At 38.5% G+C, this 24,910-nt stretch overlaps 1 protein-coding gene across 2 annotated transcripts in view; it reads left to right on the plus strand.

Annotated features, from left to right (window-relative positions):
* Positions 1–24,910, plus strand: part of sbf2 (SET binding factor 2) — a 143,013-nt gene that overhangs the window by 36,266 nt on the left and 81,837 nt on the right. For both annotated transcript variants that reach the window (XM_057859758.1, XM_057859839.1), the window contains exons 3-10: positions 9,334–9,471; positions 13,942–14,070; positions 14,186–14,296; positions 16,773–16,878; positions 21,101–21,233; positions 24,036–24,144; positions 24,375–24,488; positions 24,685–24,762. In XM_057859758.1, coding sequence (XP_057715741.1) covers positions 9,334–9,471; positions 13,942–14,070; positions 14,186–14,296; positions 16,773–16,878; positions 21,101–21,233; positions 24,036–24,144; positions 24,375–24,488; positions 24,685–24,762 — 918 coding nt within the window. The remainder of the gene's footprint in view (positions 1–9,333; positions 9,472–13,941; positions 14,071–14,185; positions 14,297–16,772; positions 16,879–21,100; positions 21,234–24,035; positions 24,145–24,374; positions 24,489–24,684; positions 24,763–24,910) is intronic.

Below are 24,910 nucleotides of genomic sequence, written 5' to 3' on the forward strand. Positions count from 1 at the left end.
TTTAACAATAGCTTTAACTGGTATCATACATTGATTAGGTAAGTAACGATCCATCAAATAGATTGAAACAAAAAATATCCATCAACATCGTCATCTTTTAGACATGCGGTGTCATTCAAATGTCTAAAATGTTTCAGCAACAAAACAGTCAAAAATGACAAAATTGCCTTTTTTTCTTTTTTTTTTTTTTAATTCCTTTAGGTGAAATGCAACGTATTGTGTTAATTGTGAAAATAGCATAAGACATCAATCAAAAGCCCTATAATCATAGAAAATCTGGCCAGACTTAATAATATCCGCACATATCGTATCATTGTCCAAACAATCAGTAACATGTTCAGGGTTTCCTCTCGGATTTTTTTTTAAGCCGTGGTGGTGGTGGGCTGCATCGGAGTCAGACAGTGTGCCGTGGCGAAATTGATCCATATCACTACAAATAAAAAAAATTTAAAAATAACAGCATTTATTTTTTTCCCAGAAGAACCATAACAGAGATCTATTTGCAAAGTTTGCATTCTGCCTGCACTTGATTTTCCTGGATGAAAAAAAAAAAAAAATAGAGGGCTCTTTCATAAGTGAGTCCATTGAGTGAGTCCACTCTAATCCACTCACGCTGCTAAAAACAGCCTCTCACTTACACAATGAGTTGCCACAGCTAGTGTGTAACAAGTTAAACGATGACTGACACATTTACGTCTTTGATCGTAGAGCTACCAAGTTTCTCTGGCAAGATCACAGCACAAACCTGTCATTCATCATTAACTTAAAGTAGCTAACTCCAGGGCACCGCTGACCAAGAAAAGCAGCAGGAGGGAGAGTGAGAGGCTGTACGAGCATGAAGTGTAAAAACATACTGTATATATATTTTTTTAATTAAAAACCTGATCCTTTTTACCTGATTCCGATCCTCTGAAAAATGCCGCAATATGCTTCATATCCGATCATGTTATCGGATGTCGACATCCCTATAATTAGCCATAATATAATGTTAAGTCCATGACCAGATATATCGGTATCTGTATCGGATTTTTGGAGTTGGACAATATCGGGATATCGATTATTAGTTAAGAAGTAATTATTGGAAAATTCATTTTGTGTATGTGAAGCTCTCTGAAGTCTGGCATGGGCATTAAATTGCTTTTAAAGTGGCATTAAAAAGCTTTAAAGAAACCCTGATTTAGGACCAAGGTAGTGTGTGACTTTATAAGGTGCTATCAAATCGTATGTGTGAAAATAAATAGATCAATATTAGAAACGTAAGTCCATCTTGTGCTCTGTTCAGGCCTATAATTGTATCGTCATTTCAGAAGGTGTTTACAATAGACAATCCACGCCACACTTAAACCTACTTGACACCTTGGTGACATCTTGGTATGCTTGGCAACACTTCTGCTTTGACACGCTTAAAAGAGACTGGTCATGACCTGTTCACAATTAGACATGCACTTGCACTTCATTGTTCCCTACTGGATATTCATGATGAAGTACAGGAGTATGGGTACGCATTGATAAACCTGTAATTAATGAGATCACTCTTCTCCCAGTTACTCGTGGCGCTGACACCGTGCGCGACACTTAATGACTGAATGACTGTTAGCTGTGCTAGTGCTTTTTTAATGTTGCCAATTTTATGGATAATGAAAGGAAAATGTGCTTTAGAATTACATACAATAGTTCCTTTGTATCATGGGACTCTAGAGTCAGCGTTTTTGTTCCCTGCTGTGCCATCATTGTTCATAGTTCCTAAACAGAAATCTTACTTAGAATAATGAGCCCCCAAGTTGTGTGTGTTTGTTTGCATGCAACATGGACTGTTTGAATTACTGCAGAGTTGCTTGTTTAAGGAAATGGCGTATAGTCAAGCATACTTTGTTTGTTTCAGGCACTTGTGCGTCATAAAAGTTTGTGTTTTTGCAAAAGTCACCCAAAAACACATTTAAAATCCAGACACTTGACTCTGTCCAAATATTTTATTCGTAAGCAGTTAAACCTTTTGTACATATTCTGTATGGAGCTCAAACTAAAGCTAAGCTGTTGTTCAAATAGAGATCATTCATAATTATTGCATTTTATTGAAAGTGCATATAAAATGTTAATGTTAGAATTTACATAAAACCACATGTCGCATTTCGTTGAGCTTTTTGTTACATCATTATTGGTCTTTTGATTCGTCAGCTCTAGGTGGCTCCAAATTCAAGATCCTGAAAATGTGCAAATTATATTGAAAGTCTTTAAATGTGCTCCTCTCGAAAGGTCAAGACACTTCTATATATCAAGGAGCTGGGCTCACCTTCTCGCTGTGCCAGCCCTGTCCACTACCTCTATGTGTACTGTATGTCTCACACATCCATACACTACACAGAGAAACATTCACGTATACAGGATGTTATATCAACAGTCATCTTCTGAGGTATTTGGTCTGTGTTGTTCTCCCCTTTTCCGACAACAATGAATGGAATAGTTGGAATAGTTTAGGATAGGATCACAGCTATCGTCCTTGGGTGGTTTTTAGCATCAGTGTGCGCGTGCTCAGAGACCTCCCTACACAGCACCACAATACAGGTTAAACAGATTTCCTGTGAGCTATTGTATCAGCTTGAATACGGTGGCATCCTGGTCAAAAGCTTTGCGTTAAAGAAGCTCGCTTTCCCCCAGCAATTTCCGCTCTCAATACTCATTCCTTCCTTTTACATACTCTTTCTGCTCTCCCCTTTTCCTTTGTCCCACAGCTTTCTCTGTTGGATTGATGCCACATGGGTAGTTCCGCACCAAAGCCATACTTTCCCGAACAGTTAGCTCAGGTTTGGAAGCTTTAAATTGTCTTCAAATGAAATTCAGATGAATATGGTGTATACAGTGACAAGGAATATAGTACAATACTGTACCTGAATAGGTTATTGTAATATTGGTGGATCTCCAGTTTAGTGGGTCTGCATTCAAAAGTAAACTTTATAAGGTGATACTCTGGTGGTACTATACATTTTTCATGAGTACGGCCTGACATAAGTTATTAAAAGTGTTTAACTCATGCATGACACTGTACTTTGTTGATCATAACTGACAAATCTATGGCAACCAACTAGAGATGTCCTGATCCAGTACTCAATATCGGTATCGGGGCCTGGTACAGCTATTTTTGGAGTATTGAACTGTATTGTATTTGGTCATAAACTCTGTTCCAAATCTAATATTCACATGAGTTTTCAGCACCATCACACTTTTGGGCTGCTGTAAATCAAACCACTAGGCAAACATGTCAGCTGTGAAGGACTACTTTTTAGAAACTAATGATAGTAAAAGAGCATGGTGTAATATTCTTAAACAGAGCATTTCTTGGGAGGGTACCAGTAGGGCTCACTTAAATACAAAAAAACTGATTTTTCAGTTTATGGATGCATTATTTTATGCATCTTTGTAATGGTAAAAACATCTGGGTATCAGATCGGCATCAAATTGAAACGGTATTGGCAAAACGTATCTTGACAAAAATTTGATCGGATCGGAAAAAATTAAAAGTGCTTTTTCCACAAAACTTGTTTATATCGACGGAGTGTGTAAAGACTGAGGAAAATCATTCAATTATGTGATTAAAATCTCAGTATTGATATGAGTATATTTCCATGAAAATTTGTTTTTGAACAATCATTGATTAAAATAAAACACATTTTCATTGCAGTTGCAAGGCATATTCAAATCAAGAATCGTCAATTTCAAGTGGCGTTGGTGCTTTTCATGTAGAAAACCAACAAACCGACCAGAATCAACACTTGCACAGCCATCCACAAGTCTACCATTATAAATATCCGAGAAATTTGTCACCGAAACAGGGTCATTTTTTCATCGGACAACTCTGGACTCGCTTCTTTTGTTTTTGTTTTATTGTCCTGCAACGCAAGACGTCAAGTTAATAATTTGGTTCTAGCTGGAATTAAGTTGGTCAGATGAGACTACTCTGATGACTCCCTTAAAACAGTGTCACTTGCCATAACATATTGGCATATTTCATTTATTTTCAGGCATTTTTAAGGAATTCAATAGCATACCGCACAAATGCTATTTTTAGGCCGCAAGGCTGCGTGACGCCACCATCGTAAACCAGAAGAGAGTGAACATAGAAGCGTGCTTGCGTACAACCCATGCTAGTACTAATTGTTTTATGCCTGTAGTCTTTCAAAAAAGAACATGCCGATTAAACATTGCTGCTATGGAACTTGTAGAAACGACTCTAGACATTACAACCGTCCACATATGAAGGATGTTTTCTTCATACGTTTCCCAAAGCCAAAACTCAGAGGGAGAAAATGTGAACAATGGTTCAACTTGTGCGGACGTCCAAAAAACCAGTTTAACGCCAAAAGAAACAACCTTAGTAAGGGAGAAGTAAATAAATATAATTGTTATTAATGAAAAAATTAAAAAGTGTTCGTTGGCTGTCACTGAGTAGCATTTGCGATCGCTACACAAAAATAGCAATATAAATGACCCCCAAGAACGGTCAGTGACGTAACACAACCAGAGGATATAAAATATAAGACAGGGGCATATGGTGGTAAAGGAGAGCTTGTTGAAACAGGAGAATGTCATTGTCAGTGGCGTTAGGAAATGCACACAAGAAAGAAGTGTCGATAAAAAAGTTACCTTTCGATCACGTCGGCTTTTTTTCCCATTTTATTCAGCCCTCGACACTCAAACCATCTCTTTAACTCAACATTTGTATGTTCTTCTATATTTTTATCAGTGAATTTGGCACCAGGAACGTCATTTTTGGACAGAATTGGTAGAGGTGTGCATCGGTACTGCCCTCACGATTCGATTCGATTACGATTCGGAGGGCCACGATTCGATTCAATTCGATTCGATTCGATTCAGAGGGTCACGATTCGGTTCGATTCGGCAATGCATCGCGATGCCTTAAAGCCTGGGATGCATTAAAATTCTAAAGCAAAGCATATTTTTCGTGAATCATGAGGCAACACAAGCGGTCAGACATTAAACAACTTTTTATTGGCTCTTGTGTCACTCCTGGTTGAAGTCAAATGAAAATACTTTTAGATATATATTAAAAAAAAAAAAAAAACCAGATCACAGCATTTAATTGGTGCTTTGAATGAGACCAGGGCTTTCTCTTTTTTTTTACACACAGTAGCAGCCTTTCACACAGTGCAACATCTGAACTCCTGTGCAAAATCAGTAATAACAGTCACTGTATTTTAGTCACAACAACCCATCGATAAAAATATTCAAGTAAATATTAAAGAAAGCGACAAAGAAAATATTGTAGTGCAGCAGCATCTTTATCGCAATATCAATCCAGGGATCAGTTCAGTTGCAAACAAAACATCCAACTAAATTGCAATGTAGAACAAAAGTAAAATGTAGGCCTAGCCCACTATATATGTGCAATCAACTTAGAAATGCAATCAGTAACTACCACATAACAATAAAAAATAATGAATTAAAATGAAGTGCAGCAGCATTTTAGCAGCCATAACAATCTGTTTCAACATGAGGAAATATCATTTTTTTGCAATTGAGAGAGCAGAGAGATAGTAGAGGTTAGATGGGGCCTAAAAAATCCAGCCCGACCCGACACGGCCCGCTGGTATTGAAGCCTGACCCGGCTTGGAGTGACGCGGAAAAAAAAAAAAACGCAGCAGCAGCAATTTATTTTCATTTCTTCGAGATGGCAGAAAAAACGCATGTTTCTTAATGTTTAAATAGTCTACATATTTTTGTAATCATTATAGAAGCATTTACACAACGAAATAATGCTGGGAAAGTTTAATATTAAAAAAAAAAAAAACATGCGATTTTGCAGACACACAGAGGAGAAGATTCAAAAGGATCACTTTTGTGTTGCCTTTGTGTGCATAAAAAAGCGTCTTTGGTAACGAATTCTCAGTTGGTAGAAAAAAAACGCAAGTTTTCTTAATGTTTAAATAGTCTACATATTTTTGTGATCATTATAAAATCATTCACACAACGAAATAACGCTGGGAAAGTTTAATATTAAAAAAAAAAAAATGTTGCCTTTGTGTGCATAAAAAAGTGTCTTACGTAACGAATTCTCAGTTGGCAGAAAAAAAACACAAGTTTTCTTAATGTTTAAATAGTCTACATATTTTTGTGATCATTATAAAATCATTACACAACGAAATAACGCTGGGAAAGTTTTATATATATATATATATGTATATATATATATATATAACGAGTTTGCAGACACACAGAGGAGAGGATTCAAAAGGATCACATTTGTGTTGCCTTTGTGTGCATAAATAAAAGTATCTTCCCTAACGAATCGCAAGCGCCACAGTGGAGGAGAAGAAGAAAAAGCACGCGGCGCCACTGCTTAATGTGAGTGCACAAGCAAATGCACAATACAGAGAGCCTGCTCTCGGTTTTATCCCTTTTTTTTTTTTTTTTAATAATTTATTAGTCTGGCGCGGGCGGCCCGACCCGACCCGACCGTGAATGCTTAACATTTTGGCCCCGATCCGTTCTGGTTCGGGCACAAGCTCTAACCTCTAAGAGATAGGACATAACATAACAATGGCTGAAGCGGAGAAAGAGGGAGCAAGAAAGATTCTTGATGCACCTAAGACATTGAAAGCTGACATCTGGAGACATTTTGGCTTCTATGAGGTTGGTGGGAAACTTGACCAGAGTTATGAAGTGTGTAAAAAATGAAACATGACAATAATAATACAAATGGGGAAACCAAATCCATTGCATCACCGGAATTGCGCAGGGAAGATTTTTGAACGTACTTATATATTTTAAAATGCGCTAAATCGATTCGGCTTGTTGCCTGCATCGAATCGAATCGTCCATGCCTTGCATCGGGATGCATCGCCGCATCGATTATTGTTGACACCACTAAGAATTGGTAGGTTTGGTTTAGTAAACATCTCGTTCGTACACTATTTACATGTATCTAGCATGAGGGACAAACGTGAGTTTGACCCCCCAGAAACAGTTGCTAATGTCATGAATATTAATAAGCAAAGGTGACGTGTTACATGTGATACGGTATTGAGATTACACTCGAAACGGTCTTGTCAAACCATCATAAATAATTTCATAATATTATATGGATGACAAATTTATGTCAACATTTGAACTTAAAGACCTGGCAGTGATTGAATATGTTTAAGTGGCATTGACAGCAATAGACTTCCAATCCCTTTTAACTGGAAGGGGCTGGCGGTGATCTTTCATTGGCAGTTAAAATGGATTGGACATTTATAGCCGTCAATGGTAGTAAGAGGCAGTTACACATGCACGAACGCAGATAGTACACATACATAAGTAGTTAAACCAATGTGTTCTCTTCCTTCTCCTGAGAGCAGTCTAAACACGGCTGGAAAGCTAGGGCAGTTGAGCCTCCAGCAAAAACACAACAAGAGCAGACACAAACATTTCACTACAAATGCCTGTCTGCCTCCCATATTTTGGCATCATTCCCTTACATCTTCAATGTTTGTTCAGGCAAAGTCATTTGTTTACCATTGATAGTTGTGGACAACACAGGTTAGTTGGTTACTTTCTGAGGCCATATCCAATCTTTGTTAATCGGTGATTGATAGACCATCACTCTTTTTTTTTTTTTTTTTTGAGGAAGTATTGAGGAAGTAAACTTGCTTTAAAGGCATTTTAAGGACCAGACGAGTTCCTTTGTCTGCAAATGATTCTATTGATAGTGATAAACTTGTGATGTCTTTTGTGTGTGGAAAATGAAAGATTGAGTCCAGAAATATTCTGGTAGAGCTTGACAAGATCGTATTTTGGCGTTAAAGACCAAATGTGAAGTAAGGTTGGCCAACCATGTTTTTGAATAATATCAATGGCTAAACAATTATAAGCATATTTTTGTTATTTTTTGTGTGGCGATGTATTGTTTTCATTTTAAAGAGGGTTGTATGAGTGGCCTAAGGATAGCAGGACACGTAAATGGACATCTTTCGTTCGCACCAAGCGAATGAATTCATCATTCATTCATCATCGAGTAGTGTTCTCTGCTACAAACACTTCGAAGATGCCTGCTTATGATCAAGGATTTGCAAAAAAGTAAGTGTGATTTTTGGATAGATGACTGATGACTTTGTCAAAGCAGAGCTGCCAACTGTTGTGGAATGAACAGTACAAGGTAGCTACGTTAGCCGAAAGGTAACTCGTGGCAGTCTCCAATCATCATTGTATTGAGTTCATTTTGCCTACACTTATAAATTCGTCAAAACTTTTATCCCAGGCAATAGTAGGTGGTTATTTACCTGACATGTTTCGGCAAACACTTCCGCCTTCGTCAGAGGGTCCGAAGGCGGGAGTGTTTGCCGAAACATATCAGGTAAATAAAGGCTAACGTCGCTAGTTTCTACTGTTCATTCCACAACTTAATCGGGGATTCGTCAAAACTCTTCTTTTATCCCAGGCAATAGTAGGTGGTTTATTTACCTGACATGTTTCGGCGAACACTCCTGCCTTCGTCAGAGGGTCCGAAGGCGGAAGTGTTCGCCGAAACATGTCAGGTAAATAAAAGCTAACGTCGCTAGCTTCTACTGTTCATTCCACAACATGATCAGGGATTCGTCAAAACCTTTCTTTTATCCCATGCAATAGTAGGTGGTTTATTTACCTGACATGCTTCAAATCATGAAAATAATAACAGCTTATATCTTACCAATCTTGTAATTTCGATGGGTCTTGTCTCCATTCCATGTCAGTTAGTTTGGGCACATTGTTTGCATCCTGATTAGCGTCTGGCTAATACATGTACGGTCCAACATAAAATTCCAACCTCCACCTCTTCCTCCAACTCTTCTAAAACTTGGATCTCCTCACTTGCGCTCGTTCTATCGCTTATATCGCTGTTTGAAGGACTTTGTATGGCGGTGTGACGAATCACTTCCGGGTTCGTCCCCTTTCAGCCTCGAACTTCGGAAACGTGATTATTTTGTCAAATATACAACATATAAATTATTTTTTCATGCTTTATTTGTTGGACGTTTAATTACTTTAATTGTGGCCCTATTTGGCATTTTATGAAATTACTTCACATTCGGTCTTTAATTCTATCAATGAGGATGGGTTTGTAATCTTGTCCTGGACAAAACAATACTGAAAAAGGTATACTTTTTAGTCATGACAACATTTTGTAAAAAGTTTTTCCTTAGCTCTTTATTCTTGTCTGTGATTTACTTCTGTAATGCTACTTCTTACAGTTTATGTTGATGTCCCAAAAGCGGTCATTAGACTAACCTGTGTTTTGGAAGGGCAAATATGTCCTGCTTCTGTTTTTTAACTTAATTTTTACAACATTGTACTTTTTTACAGTTCTGCCAGCCAGGGGGTTGGAAGTTGTCTTGGGAGAGGAAAGCACCCACGTTCTTCACTGTCGTGCTGACAGATATCGAGTCAGATAGACACTACTGCTCCTGCCTCACTTTTTATGAGGCTGAGGTTAATCTACAGGTGAGATTGCATTTTAACAGCTGTGGACATGTTCACCATGACATTACACATACCTCCGGGTGGCACCTCTAATAAACAAACCCTTACATGTCATCTGACTTCGGCACAGTAATTGACTGATGATCTTTAGTTTTATTCTTTCCTGCTGTAGTTTGAATGTGACGTGCAAGCCGAAAAGAAGATGAGGTTACTTGAGGTAAAATGCTTTCGAGGGAGATGGCCCCATTTTCAGGACTATAATATTTTTCATAGTTTTCCTGGGCTTGTGACTTAGGGTGCGACTTTTTTTTTTCACGCTGATAGTCCCATGGGAGTCACAGGAGTGCAAAAATTAAAAATAAATAAATAAATGAATAAATAAATAAATAAATAAATAAATAAATGAATACATAAATAAATATAAAGAGAAATAAATATATAAATAAATAAATGAATAGATAAATAAATGAACGAATAAATAAATATAAAGAGAAATAAATATATAAATAGATAAAAATATAACGGTATACTTTGTCATTGACATTTACTTTTGGTCATTAACAACCACAAACGGAAAAAACAATGACAATATTTTTCATTGACTTTTACTTTCTGTCATTGAACACCACAAACGGAAAAAACAATGACAATTGTATTTTTTGCCTTTTCTGTTTGGTTTTCACATTGTCATTGTCATTTGTCGATCGCCTTTCCTCTTTGGGAATGTAAATGGCAAATGCGCAGAGAAACGGTCTGTTAATCAAATGACGTTGGGAGGGGCTTTCCAATCAGGAATAGTAGTCGATATCTGATTATTCCTGGTTTAACTTTCCGCACATGCGCCGTACGGCTACCCAAGCGCGACCGCGGCTGTTTTGTGTGATTGCACTACGCCACTTCCTCCAATGTCGTCATGATTATAAACGCGAAGATTCGGACATAGATAATAATTATTCTTTGAATGGTCTGGCATGTGTGTCGAATAATATATTTTATAATATATTTTTTTACCGGTCTAGAAAAATGTATTTCTATCGTTGAATCTATCACGTAAAAAGTGTATCCATATCCATATCTATCCAGTCTATCCTATCCATAAAAACCGCACGTGCAACTCGATAACCGACGTCACTTTCCTTCAGGTAAACTTCCAATAGTTGTGAATATAAGTGTATTGTACAGTTTGTTGTATATTGAGTATTAAATATGTGTATTTTTCTGTTGTACTTTCACAATATTAAGAAGAGTGTCTTCCCATAAAAGCAAGAAAAGACCAAGCCTTGTGGTTTATGGAAGTGCATTCATTCTTAGCTGGCTGTCGGGCAGTGCAGAAGTGAAACGCACTGTTTTGTTCGTGTCATTATGAAAAATCTGGTGAGATCAAAGGCAAATCTATGTTGAATCCACCACTAGTTTTTTTGTTTTGTTTTGTTGTGTGTTTTTTTTTTTAAACCTCCAGGTGTTCTAAAACTCAGGTTATACATTTAAAAAATTATATATTTATTATCGGTTATTGGTATCGGCTTTGAGGAGCAAGAAGTTATCGATATCGGTTTCAAAAAATGGATATCGTACACCCCTATATTTTGTAACAATTTCACAGTGGCGCCATAAGACTGTCATAAGACAATCACAATTATGACATGACAATGTCATGAGCATTATTGAATGCTTATAACAGATGTCATTTAGTGTCATCCGGCAAATAATCTCACTTTTGAATAGATGTAAACGATCAGAGCTGGACATAAATGTTAAAAGTTAGTGACATAATTTGTGCGGATGACACTTAATGACATTTGTCATAAGAATTCAGTAATGCCCATGATAGTGTCATGTCATTATTATGACTGTCTGATGACACCACTGTCAAATAAAATGTTACCTATGAACCCAAATAAATCAACAAATAAGCCGCTCTGGACTATAAGGCGCAGGATTCAAAATGAGGAGGGAAAGTAGCGGATTATAGTCCGAAAATTACGGTAATTTATATTTTGATAAATTACTTAACAATAAGCCAACCAAACATTTTGTACATATGTGCATGTGAAAAAATCTCTAGAGGTTTGCTTTCCATTCTGTCTTATTTTGATGCGTCCCAGTTCAATCATGCTACTTCTCTCATCAGTCATATCATCATTATAAACCAACAAGCGTGTTCTGGTTTTCATTCACTGTCAACCCTTCCAGTTCAAATGGATTGGATGTCTATCGTCGTCAGCGGTAGCCAATGAGTTAACCTTGTAAACAGACTTGGAATTGGAAGACCACCCTAGGACATTCCTAAAAAATGTCATGGATCAGACCTTAGAAGGTTTTGCTCTCTTAAATATTGATGTTGTTTTTTCAACCTCATGATACCCTCCTTCGCGTCCAATGAGATCTCATTGAACTTCAAATGTGTTAGTTGATAAAATCTCTGTCATAGTCCAAATAGTTGTGGACCTATGGGTGCATGAGTTGTGTGATGAACACTCAAGAGGATCCCGATTAACTATGAGCCCCTCTCCTTATCCATAAGCTGCCGCACGAGCCTCATTAATCCTGAACTAATGAAATCCGAAATCCTGATATAAATGGCCACGATAGTAAAATTAATTTTGTTGAACCTTCACTTCGGTGCGTCACCTTCATAACTCTTAAAAGCCATTGGAGATATTTGGTTGAGCAATACGATGGTTCTCATTTTCTGTTTTGCCTGTATGGATTATCATTGTGTTTTCCAAACGTTCTTTGGCACTTTGTTTTTCCTTGAAGGAACAAACATTCGTGACATTGTCCAGAATTAGGAGAAAACAAAGAATGAGTGATTATAACGCAAGGTATGCTGATGCTGATATACTGTAGATGGAATGAACCTGTGCTCACCCTTGATTTTTGGATTCAGTCATGCATGCAAATCGACATCCCCATCGATCATTGATCACAACAGATTCAATTGAACTTGATTAGTGTATTATTATGAATGACCTCGTAAAGTCTCTCCCTGCCAAAAGCCCACAGAATACCAAAGTAATTGTTTCACTGTGTTTGCCTTCGCGAGAGGCCTCCAATGGCTCCTGTGATTCTGCTCATTGTGATTTCACATCCTTTAACATGTGCAAGGCAGTCGTCAATCACATTGCAGTTTGCTCAGCAAATCCTTGCGTAGGTGATTTGTTGATAGAGCCTTCAACAAAAAGTATGTGTCACATCTCAAAAAGTGGGCAAATCACAACAACACTTTTGTGTCCCTTTTAAACTCGCAATGAAATGATTTCCAAAGTGGTTAAAAATCAAAAAGGGGCAATTAACCACATGAAAATACAAAATATAGCCCTGATGTTTTGCTAATGTGTTCTTTTTGTAGAGGAGCTAAATGACATCCGTTGTTGTTTGTCAACAGCTGTTAAAGCTTCATAATGCCCTTATTTGCTTGGCACAAAATTACATATTCCATTGTCTTAACAGATTGCACATGCAGTTTGCAATGTGTGAGAGTGGTGGCGACAGGCTTATTTGAATGATGACTTTGAAATTTGGGTAGCTCTTCTGGTTTTCTGATCAACATTACAAATTAAGGTGATTACCATTAACGACAAATAAATCTTGATCCGATTTTTTTCAGTGAAAATGGCGCCGTCACAATTTTATCTGCTCAAATTGTTTTCCTGTCCACGCTGTAGAGCAAATAAAAAAATTCAACTTTAAATGCAACTAATACCTTTTCTGTTAGTCAATTTGAGCCTCAGAACGAACCGGGGCTATATTTGGCCTTGTCCAGACATCGTACACCAGTAAAACTAACACCCATTCCCCAATTCTACATAAGGCACCCAATATTTTCTTGAAACGTGACATTGTTTGAACAGTCTTTACTCTATAAATGAATCCTTATCTACCTAATCAGATTCCAAGAGTCCAGACAGGTGGCAGAGGAATGTTTTGCGTCTTATAATTGAGCCAAATCCTAAGCGTAATATAGTGAAATGGAACCCTGTCTGAATGAGATGTTTTCAGATACTTCTGGCATGTTTTCACTTAGTGAAGAAATATACTCATTTTGATAGGGGCTTTAGTCAGGAATGAGCAACCAGAAGTTGGTGTATGAGTGTCCTGGCAGAGGATCCACAAAAGATTAGTTCTTCAATGAGCCTTTTGCATTGCAGAGACTTATTCTTTATAAATTAAGTTCCGACATTGTGCAACAGTTAGCATCTTGACATCCATTTTTGGCATTTTTCTGTATTTGTGGGGCCCAACATTAATCTTGTGGAGTTAGAATATTAAATGGCGTCAAACACAAAGAATCTTTTAGCCAGCCATAAACTTTTCTTCTTTCTTTTTCTTATGGACATTGTAAACGTCAACCAAGAATAGTATTTTTCATATCATGACTTTATGTTTAACATGGAAGCCAGATTGTGCTCGCATGTTCCAAGGAACTTTTTTTTAAAAAATATAATTAAAATCTTTTTTTTTTCTTTTTTTTTTTTTTAATCATCCCAGGGATCTAAAAGTATTGAGGTTGATGAGGATGAAGAGGTGGAAGAGGATTGTTTGATCCAGCCAGCTCAGGTGTTTGCACCAAAAAGTCTCATTCTGGTGTCCAGATTGGACCATCCAGAAATATTCAGGGTAATAAGACTTATTGTTATGCTTTTAAAAATTCTGTCTTCATTTTGTGTGTCTAACTCGGACACATAACTTTATCTTTTATGCTTAATATATTCTATATGTGTTCTCCTACCAGGGTTGTTTGGGACTGATCTACACTGTGTACATTGATAGCCTTACTGTTCCTTTAGAGAGTCTGGTGGCCAATCTGTTTATATTCCAGGTCCCTGTGGCTGGCGGATCCCAGGTATGTCTTGTTCAAATGACAGTCCAGTGGTACCTCGACATACGATCACTCCGACACAGGATCTTTTCGACATCCGGCGTAAAATTTGACTCGCCATTTGTTTCTGCATCTGGCGACATGCTCGAAATATGATGATATATGACAGCGCCACAGTTTATTTGTTTCCCCGCAAGATGGGCACACGGCGGATTTTCTTGTGAGAGAAATCAACATGGGTTCCAAGAATGTTAGTGCAGGTGGTGAAAAAAAGGAAAAAGGGGAGGCTTACTATTAAAATGAGGATGGAAATGATAGAAAAATATGAACGTTGGGTGCGTGTCCGTGAATTAGCTCGACAATATGGCTGTAGAATGTCTATGATTTCGACGGTCCTCCTCCGACCTCCGTTTGCCAGTCTGTATAAGTTAAGGTGATGTTTTTATGATTGTAACCTCACCAAAAAATCACCAGAATCCTTAGTTTATTTCAGAACTTGTGCAACACAACATGCCTACTGTCCGTCGCAGCTGAACATAAAAGTGAAGTAAAAAGTCCTCTCTCACTCTGTCAAGTCAGCCACGCGATGTGTTCAGGTACACCACGCAAAACACATTCGCAACATTAGAACCTGAGTCATTACATTATTTCAGGTATTATTATTATCATTACTACTATAGTCAGGGGTGCACATAAGTGGTCCGCATGCGCGCATGCGTACCGGACGTAGACAAACGCGCTGGCCCTCAACGACTTCCATACGCTTTTGCGTACCGATGGCTGACCACCGTATTTGCGGCGGACACAAGAAAATAACTTCTCAAAATGTCAAAGAGGCAGGCCACACTGAGTAATTACTTCCGTGTTCCCCCACCCCCGTCAAAAGACAGACAGACGACAGAGACGTCACCGGAGCTACCGAAAAAATGGACTTTTGCTGAAAAGTAGGAGGTACCATGGCTAGAAGCAAATGATGCTCGCACGGAAATGCGGTACAAAATGTGCCGTGAGAATCCCAATGTCGCCGATAAGAGCAGCGCATTTTATGTAGGGTCAAAGAATTTCAGCCATCCAAACTTTGAAAAGCACGAAAAAAACAGAGAGCATGTGTCAATTAAGCAAACTATCGATGTCAAACAGGACCCCGCTCGCCCTATGGACAAGTGGCGGAATAAAGGTAATGAACAGCGACATGCACTGACAAACGTGTTTTTGCTAGCATTTTACAAAGCTAAACATGCAGGTTCAATAAGGTCTTATGAGGAGGACATCCCACTTTTAAAAAGGGTTGGAGTTAATGTGGGAGCCGCATAATGCCCTTTATTTTGAATTGGTGCTTTTTATTTCTTTACATTTCAAAGTAATGGCAATTTTGTTGTGCCAGTTGATGTTAATCAAGCATTAATTGTTAATATAATTAATTAAAGTTAATTGGCTCTAAGTAAAGCTTGTCATAAATTTATCGCATCAGGCGGGTTGGCTCTCAAGCTCAATGAGGACCAAGTCACATCTCCAGGTCCTCCTCTGAGAACCTGGGCAAAAAAATTATGTGCACCCCTGACTATAGTATTATTCCGGTTTTTATTAATGATTTATTTGTTTTGCTCTGTGTAATTGCTATTTGCAATAGTACCAGGAGTATTTATGAAGGATTTAGTGTAGGTTTCCGGGCTGTGGAACGAATTAATGGAATTACAATGTATTATTATGGGAAAATCCTGCTCGACATACGACCATTTCGACTTCCAAACAAGGTCCTGGAACGAATTAACTTCGTATGTAGAGGTACCACTGTATTATGCATTGATTTTGATTGTTTATCATTAGAGAAGACCATGGCTGAATGATGAAATTCTACAAACAGCAACTATGACAAATAATCACACAGTTTGGCCAAGGCAAATTAAAGGTCACAATAGTGAAGGGGCCTTTTTAGTAAGTTCCTAAATAGTAACAATATAAAATTAACTACAGTATGTCTACGCTTTACTACCACTGGTGTGGGAAACCAAACATTCTCTACCCAGGGTATGAGTTCAGCTTCCGTTCAAACAGTTGTAAGAGTAAAGAATTCATTATGTTCCCAGCATGACGCCTCTACAGTTCTCAACACCTTTAGTGTGCCTTTAGGCAGGGGAAGACACACATTAGTCCAAGTTGCATGTAGTAAAACTAACTGGTATTTGAGAAATTAGATAAATGAAAAAGCAGGATTTTCCTCCTCTATAACACATTGCTTTTGTTTCTTCCTTTGCAGTATCTCCTGCAACCATTGATAACTGTTGCCTCAGCAGTTTTAGCCATTGAGCCATCTGTGTTGCACACATTCACACTAATGCCCATCACTGAAATGCCATTTATGTGCAGGTTGATCATTTGTATCTTTCTACTACATGTCCACGCAGCGGTGACTAGAAAGCTCATGATTCTGCCATTTGAAATGAAGGTGTGCAAACTGCATTGGTTTGTGACCTTTGTTGCCTTTGGTTTTTCTTGACAGAAGCTGTTTAGCTTGGGAGCAGGCGACCGACAGCTAATCCAGACACCTTTGAATGACACATTACCTGTGACATGCAAGAGTGTTGCTCTGCTCTTCCAGCAATTAGGTGCGTCCTCACGCTACGTTATCAATTAATAATCAATCGCTTGACAGGAAACCTTTATTGTGTATAAATGGCTACGTTGTGTGACTTATCGGTAAGGGTGGTTTAGAATTAACTCATTCAATCCAATTGATGGGATAGACATCCAAAACAGAGGATGGGCAAAACTAGGGTATGACATGGCAGGGTGATCCTTCGTTGTCAGTCCTCCCAGTTAAAATAGATATATCACCATCAAAGGCAAGCAGCCAAAGAGTTAATTGCATTTACCAAAACATCTTTGTAGATTTCTTTCCCATTAAGATCTTAAAACAATGTTTAAAATAATTAGTTAAATCCCCATCCTATTTCATTTAACTCGGCGGCTTAATACCTTTGACATGACGTGGTGTAAGTTAAGTCAGGCTTATCAGATTTTAGAGCCCCAATTCTTTTGGCTCTTGGAGTCAGGAGACCCTTGGATTAATTGTATTGTAAACGTGTCTGAGGCAAGCTTATGAGGCGTTGACCCCCCCCCCCCCCCCCCCCCACATAATTTATTCTGCAATTTGCTCTATGCGAGAACAAGCACATGATGAAGATTGGATGCAGTTTGTTGGGCTCACGTTGCTTCAGTTGTTAACCTTTGTGTAAGCCATTTGTCTGGCCAGTACAGTACGTACCGGGTTGACTTTGACTCGTGAGGCTTGTAGATGTTTATTCCTCACAAAGTCAGGATTCCACAGAGACCATTGATGTAGGTGATGTATGTTGTATTTTTGGACTTTGACCTCACTTTTGAAATAAGCCGACTAATATCTGTTATCTTGGGGTGAATTAATTATAAAATCTGATTTCCAATGGAAAATTGGCAGTCGTCTAGCCTCATTTGGGGACAAGAATGTGCTTGGAACAGAGTTGATTTTATTTCCCGAGTACACATGGGGGGGGTACTTATATGATACACTTGGCAAGGTCATGTGTAAGTCATATGTTTTTTAGTCATTCTGCATAAAGCAAACAAAACTATTTTGGCATAAAAGTCAAACACTTTAGTCTTTACACGTCTGTTTTCATTTATCCACAAAAATACGCAGTTGGTCCTTAAAACAGATTTTGGAAGACGCATGTGTCGAAGAGGTATAAATTCAGTTCTCTTAATTCAAGAGAAAATTCATTCTTGAAAAAGTTGAGTGCTGCTATGTTTAATTTCTTTGAGTTGAAATCAGGTCATTCAAGGTAGCAATTATACCAGTCACACTGGACCAGTTATAGTGTCCTGTGCCTTTGCAAGTTTACAACTCCCTCCGCTGCCCCCAACTGCCTTGCTCTCTGACTTTACTGCTCGTGGTAGCTATCTTTAATAATAAGTGGGTGGAGCAATCACAAACACGTCTACATTTCACATCTGGTTTGTGGTGGCTTGTGCACATGCATTAGCAAGTGTGCTGGGTCCAGTCAAGCTTTAAGGACAGAACCGAGTGACCAAGCTAGCCAAATGAACTGGACCAGATGTTTGTCTATATTTATTTCACAGTTATTCATGAAGTAAGGAAAACATGATGACTGTGTACGTATAGCCTACTCATGAAGCAAATAAGTACAACTTCTAAATCATACTATCTCACTAGCATTAAGGGCTCTTATATACTTTCACAACAATACAAACCCGATACCATTAAGTACTACTGTATGCTTTCGTAACTCATCCTTAAACAAGGCGCATAACTTTTTAATGCAGCTGTTCCATAACAGACGTGACTTTAAAATATGAAAAAGCTGTCTTTTGCCAAAGCGTATGTACTAATACACTAGATGACTTTAAAATTTCTTTAAACTATTTTCACAAGCTGACCGTAGAATCTTGAATGCTTTGTTGAACTCTGCAATACCAATCAAATCTTTGGATATGTTTTCTTATGATAAATGACGAATCGTGTCCAAACGTTTCACTAGTCGTATACATATTTATAATTGAACACATCATGAGCACTGCACTTTTTTTTTTTTGTTCCACTATTTTGAGGGAATGGAATTTCGCAAATATCCTAATCTGTGTTAATGATAAACACTTCCCTTTGCTAAAATAATCCACCAATAAGTAACCATCCAAGCCCAGTATTCCTGAGTCATTTAAATATTTAGGTAGTCCCCGGTATATGAACGAGTTCCGTTCTTGTGCTGGCGATGTAACCCGGATTTCAGCGTAAATCGGAATTAACCCTTTAAATACCTCAAAACACTGTCTAAATTAAAAAACAAAGTATCCAAAAACATGTATTCTACGTCATTGTACTGTCCTTGCCAAGACGTTGGAGCTTATTCATAGCTAGACAGTGAGCTAAGCTCCGAAATGACGATGTCAGATGTCCGTGTGGTTTGCTGACTTTATTCAGCTGCTCATGACATCAACACTTGCAGAATAAAACTAAAATAAACTGAAATTAAATCAATGTCATCTTCAATAATTACAATTCAAATTTCCGTTTACACTTAGCTGGTAATACAGCAATAACAAATTATTAGCATGTATCAGTTAGCGTCCGCACATCATCACAAACAATCACATAAACTCGCCCCAAGTATTCGACCACAATTGAAAACACGCAACACACAGCAAAAAAAGGGGTTATACACAGCCGTCGCGTCTAGATGCTTCACAAGCAACAAATGTGCACGCAGGCTGTCACCTCTGTCACTCGGCTGCTCTGTGTGTGCTTGTGTGGGGTGGGCAGGCTCGTCTGTACATGCGTTCGCTTCCTTTTCTACGCTTCCTGCGTTAAAATAAAAGCATGCATCACAAAACAAAAGTCAATATTTAAAAAAAAAAAAAACAGGCTTCGTAAATTCAAAATCGCGTTAGTCAGGTCCGTCGTAACCTGGGGACTACATGTAGGTATTAAACTTCCTACTAAATAAATAATCACAAAAACAGGCTACCCTACAAACCACTGTTCTTCTCATCCCCTGACATTTACTGTCAAGTTTTTTGAACAGGCTAGAGACCATAGTACAGGTAAGTCCTTATGAGATCTACTGCAGGTCCTGCTGTTGTAGCAACAAGTGACGGTGTATGAATGTGCCGTAGCTCCTAATCCCTCTTTGATTGCTGCTCACGTTCACTATTTGTTTTTGATTCTTATCCTTAAGCATATCCAATATGACTCGTGTTAATCATTTCTCAGATTCCTCTCGGGTGCTGTCAGTAATTTGTTGTTATCTGATCTCTGAAGAGAACAAACGTAGTATTTCCACTAATTTGGCCGCCCTTCTGCCCAAATAAGGATTGCAGAAAAAGACATACAGAATGGCGGCTCGACACATCGTTCGTTTTACATGGGTCATTGAAGTCATCGAAGAGGAATGTGTGTTAAACATGTCACGTTGTAAAGGAAGTTCAGCCCCCCCTGATCTCCCGGGAGTGAGATAAAACCAGCCATCAAGAGTGCTGCTGTTTGTTTGTTTGTTGCCTTTGTCTCCAATGTTATCAGGAGCGTAGCTGTCCATTTTTATTTATAGCTCGGAAATGTGTCACTTTTTTCATAACATGAGTAAACACCTGAGTCTGGCTCTGGCCTTAACAGTGTATGGAGAGTTTTTAACAAGAAATTTGTGTGCTTCTTATTGATGACAAATCTGTTGGGGCTCAGTTTGATCATCTTCAGCTTGCTTATTAGTGTAAAGTTGCCGCATGTAGCCAATCATTCAGACCAAGCGCCCCAAGTGGAGCAGCATGTCCCCGAGTATTCCTCTCTCCAAGTGATGAATTGATCTGTCAGATACATGACAGGAAACAATAACAGGAACTGTAAACTTAGAATTCTTTCTGATTGTCCTGTTGGTATTTCAAATGTTATTTATAATGTGTGTGAGGTTTTCATTTCCGCTAGTTAACTAGAAGCTAATACCAGTGACATCATGATTCAGCTTTTTAAACGGCGATGATGTGGTAGTTGTAATCATTTATTTCTAAAAAAGTAAATCATTCCTTAAGCCTTTGACTCCAGTCCAACCCATCATCCAATTAACCTAGTACACCAGTAACCCAGTCAGTGGCACCTGCATGTTATTTGTTGTGTATTTACATCTGGTGTTTTTGATCACTCGTATTTCCTCATAAAGTTTTAGCCGAATATAGTATTAGATAACCGCTTTGGAACAATGTGGCCATTACCAATACATTTGGCATTCCTTCCGACAAACACCTCAGTAATTGTGCTTTCTTAATTTTGTTTTATTGTTTCAGGTATTCAAAATGTTTTAAACCTTTTTTGTGCGATTCTGACCGAGCACAAAGTTTTGTTCCACTCCACCAGTTACCAGAGGCTTGGGGAGGCGTGTCGCGCTTTGGAAGCTCTCATGTTTCCCCTCAAATACAGGTGATTGTACATATTCACGCAGTGTGCATGGTGACTCAAAATGTTGTTTTATAATAAGAAAACAAGGCATCTGTAGTTTTTCATGTTTCTGCTGAAAACTTATTTTCTGTGGAGGGGTCAATAGTATGTTGGTTTTGATCATCAACCATATTTTTGGGCAATGATCCATTTCATTTGCTTTGTTTGTGGCTATCCTAAGTCATAGTGGTCCTGCCCAAAGTCAGCTAGGATAGGCTATAGGTCTCCCCTTAAATCTGAGCAAGATTAATTAAATTCGATGGCTGGATCTATTCGGTCATTGTAGTAGTTCCCATCAAGCCATTATAATGCATGTTATCTTTTCAACAGTTCTAAGTATACAAGAGGAAGCACATTAAACATGAAATGAGTCATTGTTTTATGTAGAAATGGCAGTTATTCACAGCAGGAAGAACTGACCACAAATTGAGGTCTTCTTTTAAAGTCTCTCTCATTACAAATTGCAATTTGCCTTTCATGTAACTTGCTTTTCTCAGTAATTCTTCTAATAGTGTTTCATGCAGGTATGCACTCTTTGCAAATTGTGCTTCATTTTACTTACTATTACTGTATGAATCATTTCGCTGCACACCACAATGGTTATTCCATACTCCAAGAAAATTACTACATGTAAACTCACCTCTCTACGAAGAAAAAAAAATCCAAATCCAAATTGTTCCTGCCCCTAAGGGTACAAGTACACATAGATGCCAACTCGTGCTATAATAATTTAAAAAATAATTAATAAGTAATGCATAAAATATCTGTTTATAAGCCAATCTAAATGTATAATTAATTATATGTTATGGTATTTCATTTCATTATATGTATATTGCGTATGTACATACAGTGGGGCAAATAAGTATTTAGTCAACCACTAATTGTGCAAGTTCTCCCACCTGAAAATATTACAGAGGCCTGTAATTGTCAACATGGGTAAACCTCAACCATGAGAGAAAGAATGTGGGGAAAAAAACCCAGAAAATCTCATTGTTTGATTTTTAAATAATTTATTTGCAAATCATGGTGGAAAATAAGTATTTGGTCAATACCAAAAGTTCATCTCAGTGCTTTGTTATGTACCGTTTGTTGGCAATAACGGAGGCCAAACAGTTTCTGTAACTCTTCACAAGCTTTTCACACACTGTTGCTGGTATTTTGGCCCATTCCTCCATGCAGATCGCCTCCAGAGCAGTGATGTTTTGGGGCTGTCGTTGGGCAACACGGACTTTCAACTCCCTCAACAGATTTTCTATGGGGTTGAGGTCTGGAGACTGGCTAGGCCACTCCAGGACCTTGAAATACTTCTTACGAAGCCACTCCTTTGTTGCCCTGGCTGTGTGTTTGAGATCATTGTCATGCTGAAAGACCCAGCCACTTCTCATCTTCAATGCCCTTGCTGATGGAAGGAGATTTTCACTCAAAATCTCTCGATACATGGCCCCATTCATTCTTTCCTTTACACAGATCAGTCGTCATGGTCCCTTTGCAGAAAAACAGCCCCAAAGCATGATGTTTTCACCCCCATCCTTCACAGTGGATATGGTGTTCTTCGGATGCAATTCAGTATTCTTTCTCCTCCAAACACGAGAACCTGTGTTTCTACCAAAAAGTTGTATTTTGGTTTCATCTGACCATAACACATTCTCCCAGTCCTCTTCCGGATCATCCAAATGCTCCCTAGCGAACCGCAGACGGGCCTGGACGTGTACTTTCTTCAGCAGGGGGACACGTCTGGCAGTGCAGGATTTGAGTCCCTGGCGGCGCATTGTGTGAGAGTAGCCTTTGTTACTGTGGTCCCAGCTCTCTGTAGGTCATTCACTAGGTCCCCCCCATGGTTCTGGGATTTTTGCTCACCGTTCTTGTTATCATTTTGACGCCACGGGGTGAGATCTTGCATGGAGCCCCAGATCGAGGGAGATTATCAGTGGTCTTGTATGTCTTCCATTTTCTAATAATTGCTCCCACAGTTGATTTCTTTACACCAAGCGTTTTACCTATTGCAGATTCAGTCTTCCCAGCCTGGTGCAGGTCTACAATTTTGTCTCTGGTGTCCTTCGACAGCTCTTTGGTCTTGGCCATAGTGGAGTTTGGAGTGTGACTGACTGAGATTGTGGACAGGTGTCTTTTATACCGATAATGAGTTAAATACAGGTAACGAGTGGAGCCTTGTTAGACCTCGTTAGAAGAAGTTAGACCTCTTTGACAGCCAGAAATCTTGCTTGTTTGTAGGTGACCAAATACTTATTTTCCACTCTAATTTGGAAATAAATTCTTTAAAAATCAAACAATGTGATTTTCTGTTATTTTTTTCCACATTCTCTCATGGTTGAGGTTTACCCATGTTGACAATTACAGGCCTCTCTAATCTTTTCAAGCAGTAGAACTTGCACAATTGGTGGTTGACTAAAAACTTATTTGCCCCACTGTATTTCATTTTTTTGGGGCCTTGAGTCTGTTAATAAAGAGATTATAAATATTTAAGTTTGAGGAATTGGGCTAAGCCAGTTCCCGGTAAATGATCGTCTAGTCATTGTGATATTATTGCAAAATCCTAACATATTTTGTACTACATGCAGTTTCTAATGTGTTTATTTACTGAGGATTGCTTGTAAATTCCTTTCAATAAGCACATCTCCCTGCTCGGAAGGTGCTTTTGAATGCTCACTCATTTAGTTCTTTTCTATTTTATTTTATTTTGTTTTATTTTATTTTATTTTATTTTTTTATAGTGTGGCTTGGTAAACAATGTGTAATTTTGTATGTTATGTTATATATCTGCAGTTATCCCTACATCCCTATCCTGCCGTCACGTCTACTTGAGGTGCTGAGCTCCCCGACGCCCTTTATCATCGGTGTTCACTCCATGTTTCAGAGCGAAATCCAGGATTTGGTAAGCAAAGACTGAAATCCCCCAACCTGTATTTTTTTTTTTCTTCAGAATGTGACGATACAATGTTTACAGCTTCACAAGCACATAAATTGGTCTGCAGATAAGGTAATGTGTTCTTGTGGAGCTCATAGTTTATATTAGGCTGCTTTTGCCACGTGCTTTTCCATGCCTTCCTTCCCACCAGGTATAATAAAATCACCTGATATGTCAGTTTTTTTATGTGTCCCCAGTTGGATGTCATCATCGCGGACCTGGATGGAGGAACAATAAAAATCCCAGAGTGCATCCACTTGTCTCTTCTCCCTGAACCTCTGCTCAGCCAAACACAAGCCGCCTTGTCACTAGTAAGCCGTGCCAGTACATCGATCATTTTACACTCAACAAGCATAATGTTTACGTCACAAAAAATTGCCTCAAATGAAAAAATACACTTTAGTTATTAACTTACTTTAAACTCTCAGGAGTTGTTCTCAATAAACTCAGAACGGACTTTTCTTGTTTGATTTCGTTTCTGGAGAACGTCATGCTCATGTCTTCTAGGTATTGCATCCTGATCTGGAGATTGCAGACAATGCCTTCCCTCTACCACGCAGTACACCCTCCAACCTCAAATTGTTGGTAAGGCAGCATCGATATCACATGCCGTCCTTTTACTCATCGGTTAGCGTCTTCCTACCGCCACGAGGAGCATACAGGTTGCTCTCAACAAAAGACCTTTTATCCTGAAAGCATCAACTGACTCTTATCTGAACCTGCTGATTAACGC

Source organism: Corythoichthys intestinalis, chromosome 1 (genome assembly GCF_030265065.1).
Source record: "Corythoichthys intestinalis isolate RoL2023-P3 chromosome 1, ASM3026506v1, whole genome shotgun sequence".
In the NCBI taxonomy this organism is placed as follows: Eukaryota; Metazoa; Chordata; class Actinopteri; order Syngnathiformes; family Syngnathidae; genus Corythoichthys; species Corythoichthys intestinalis.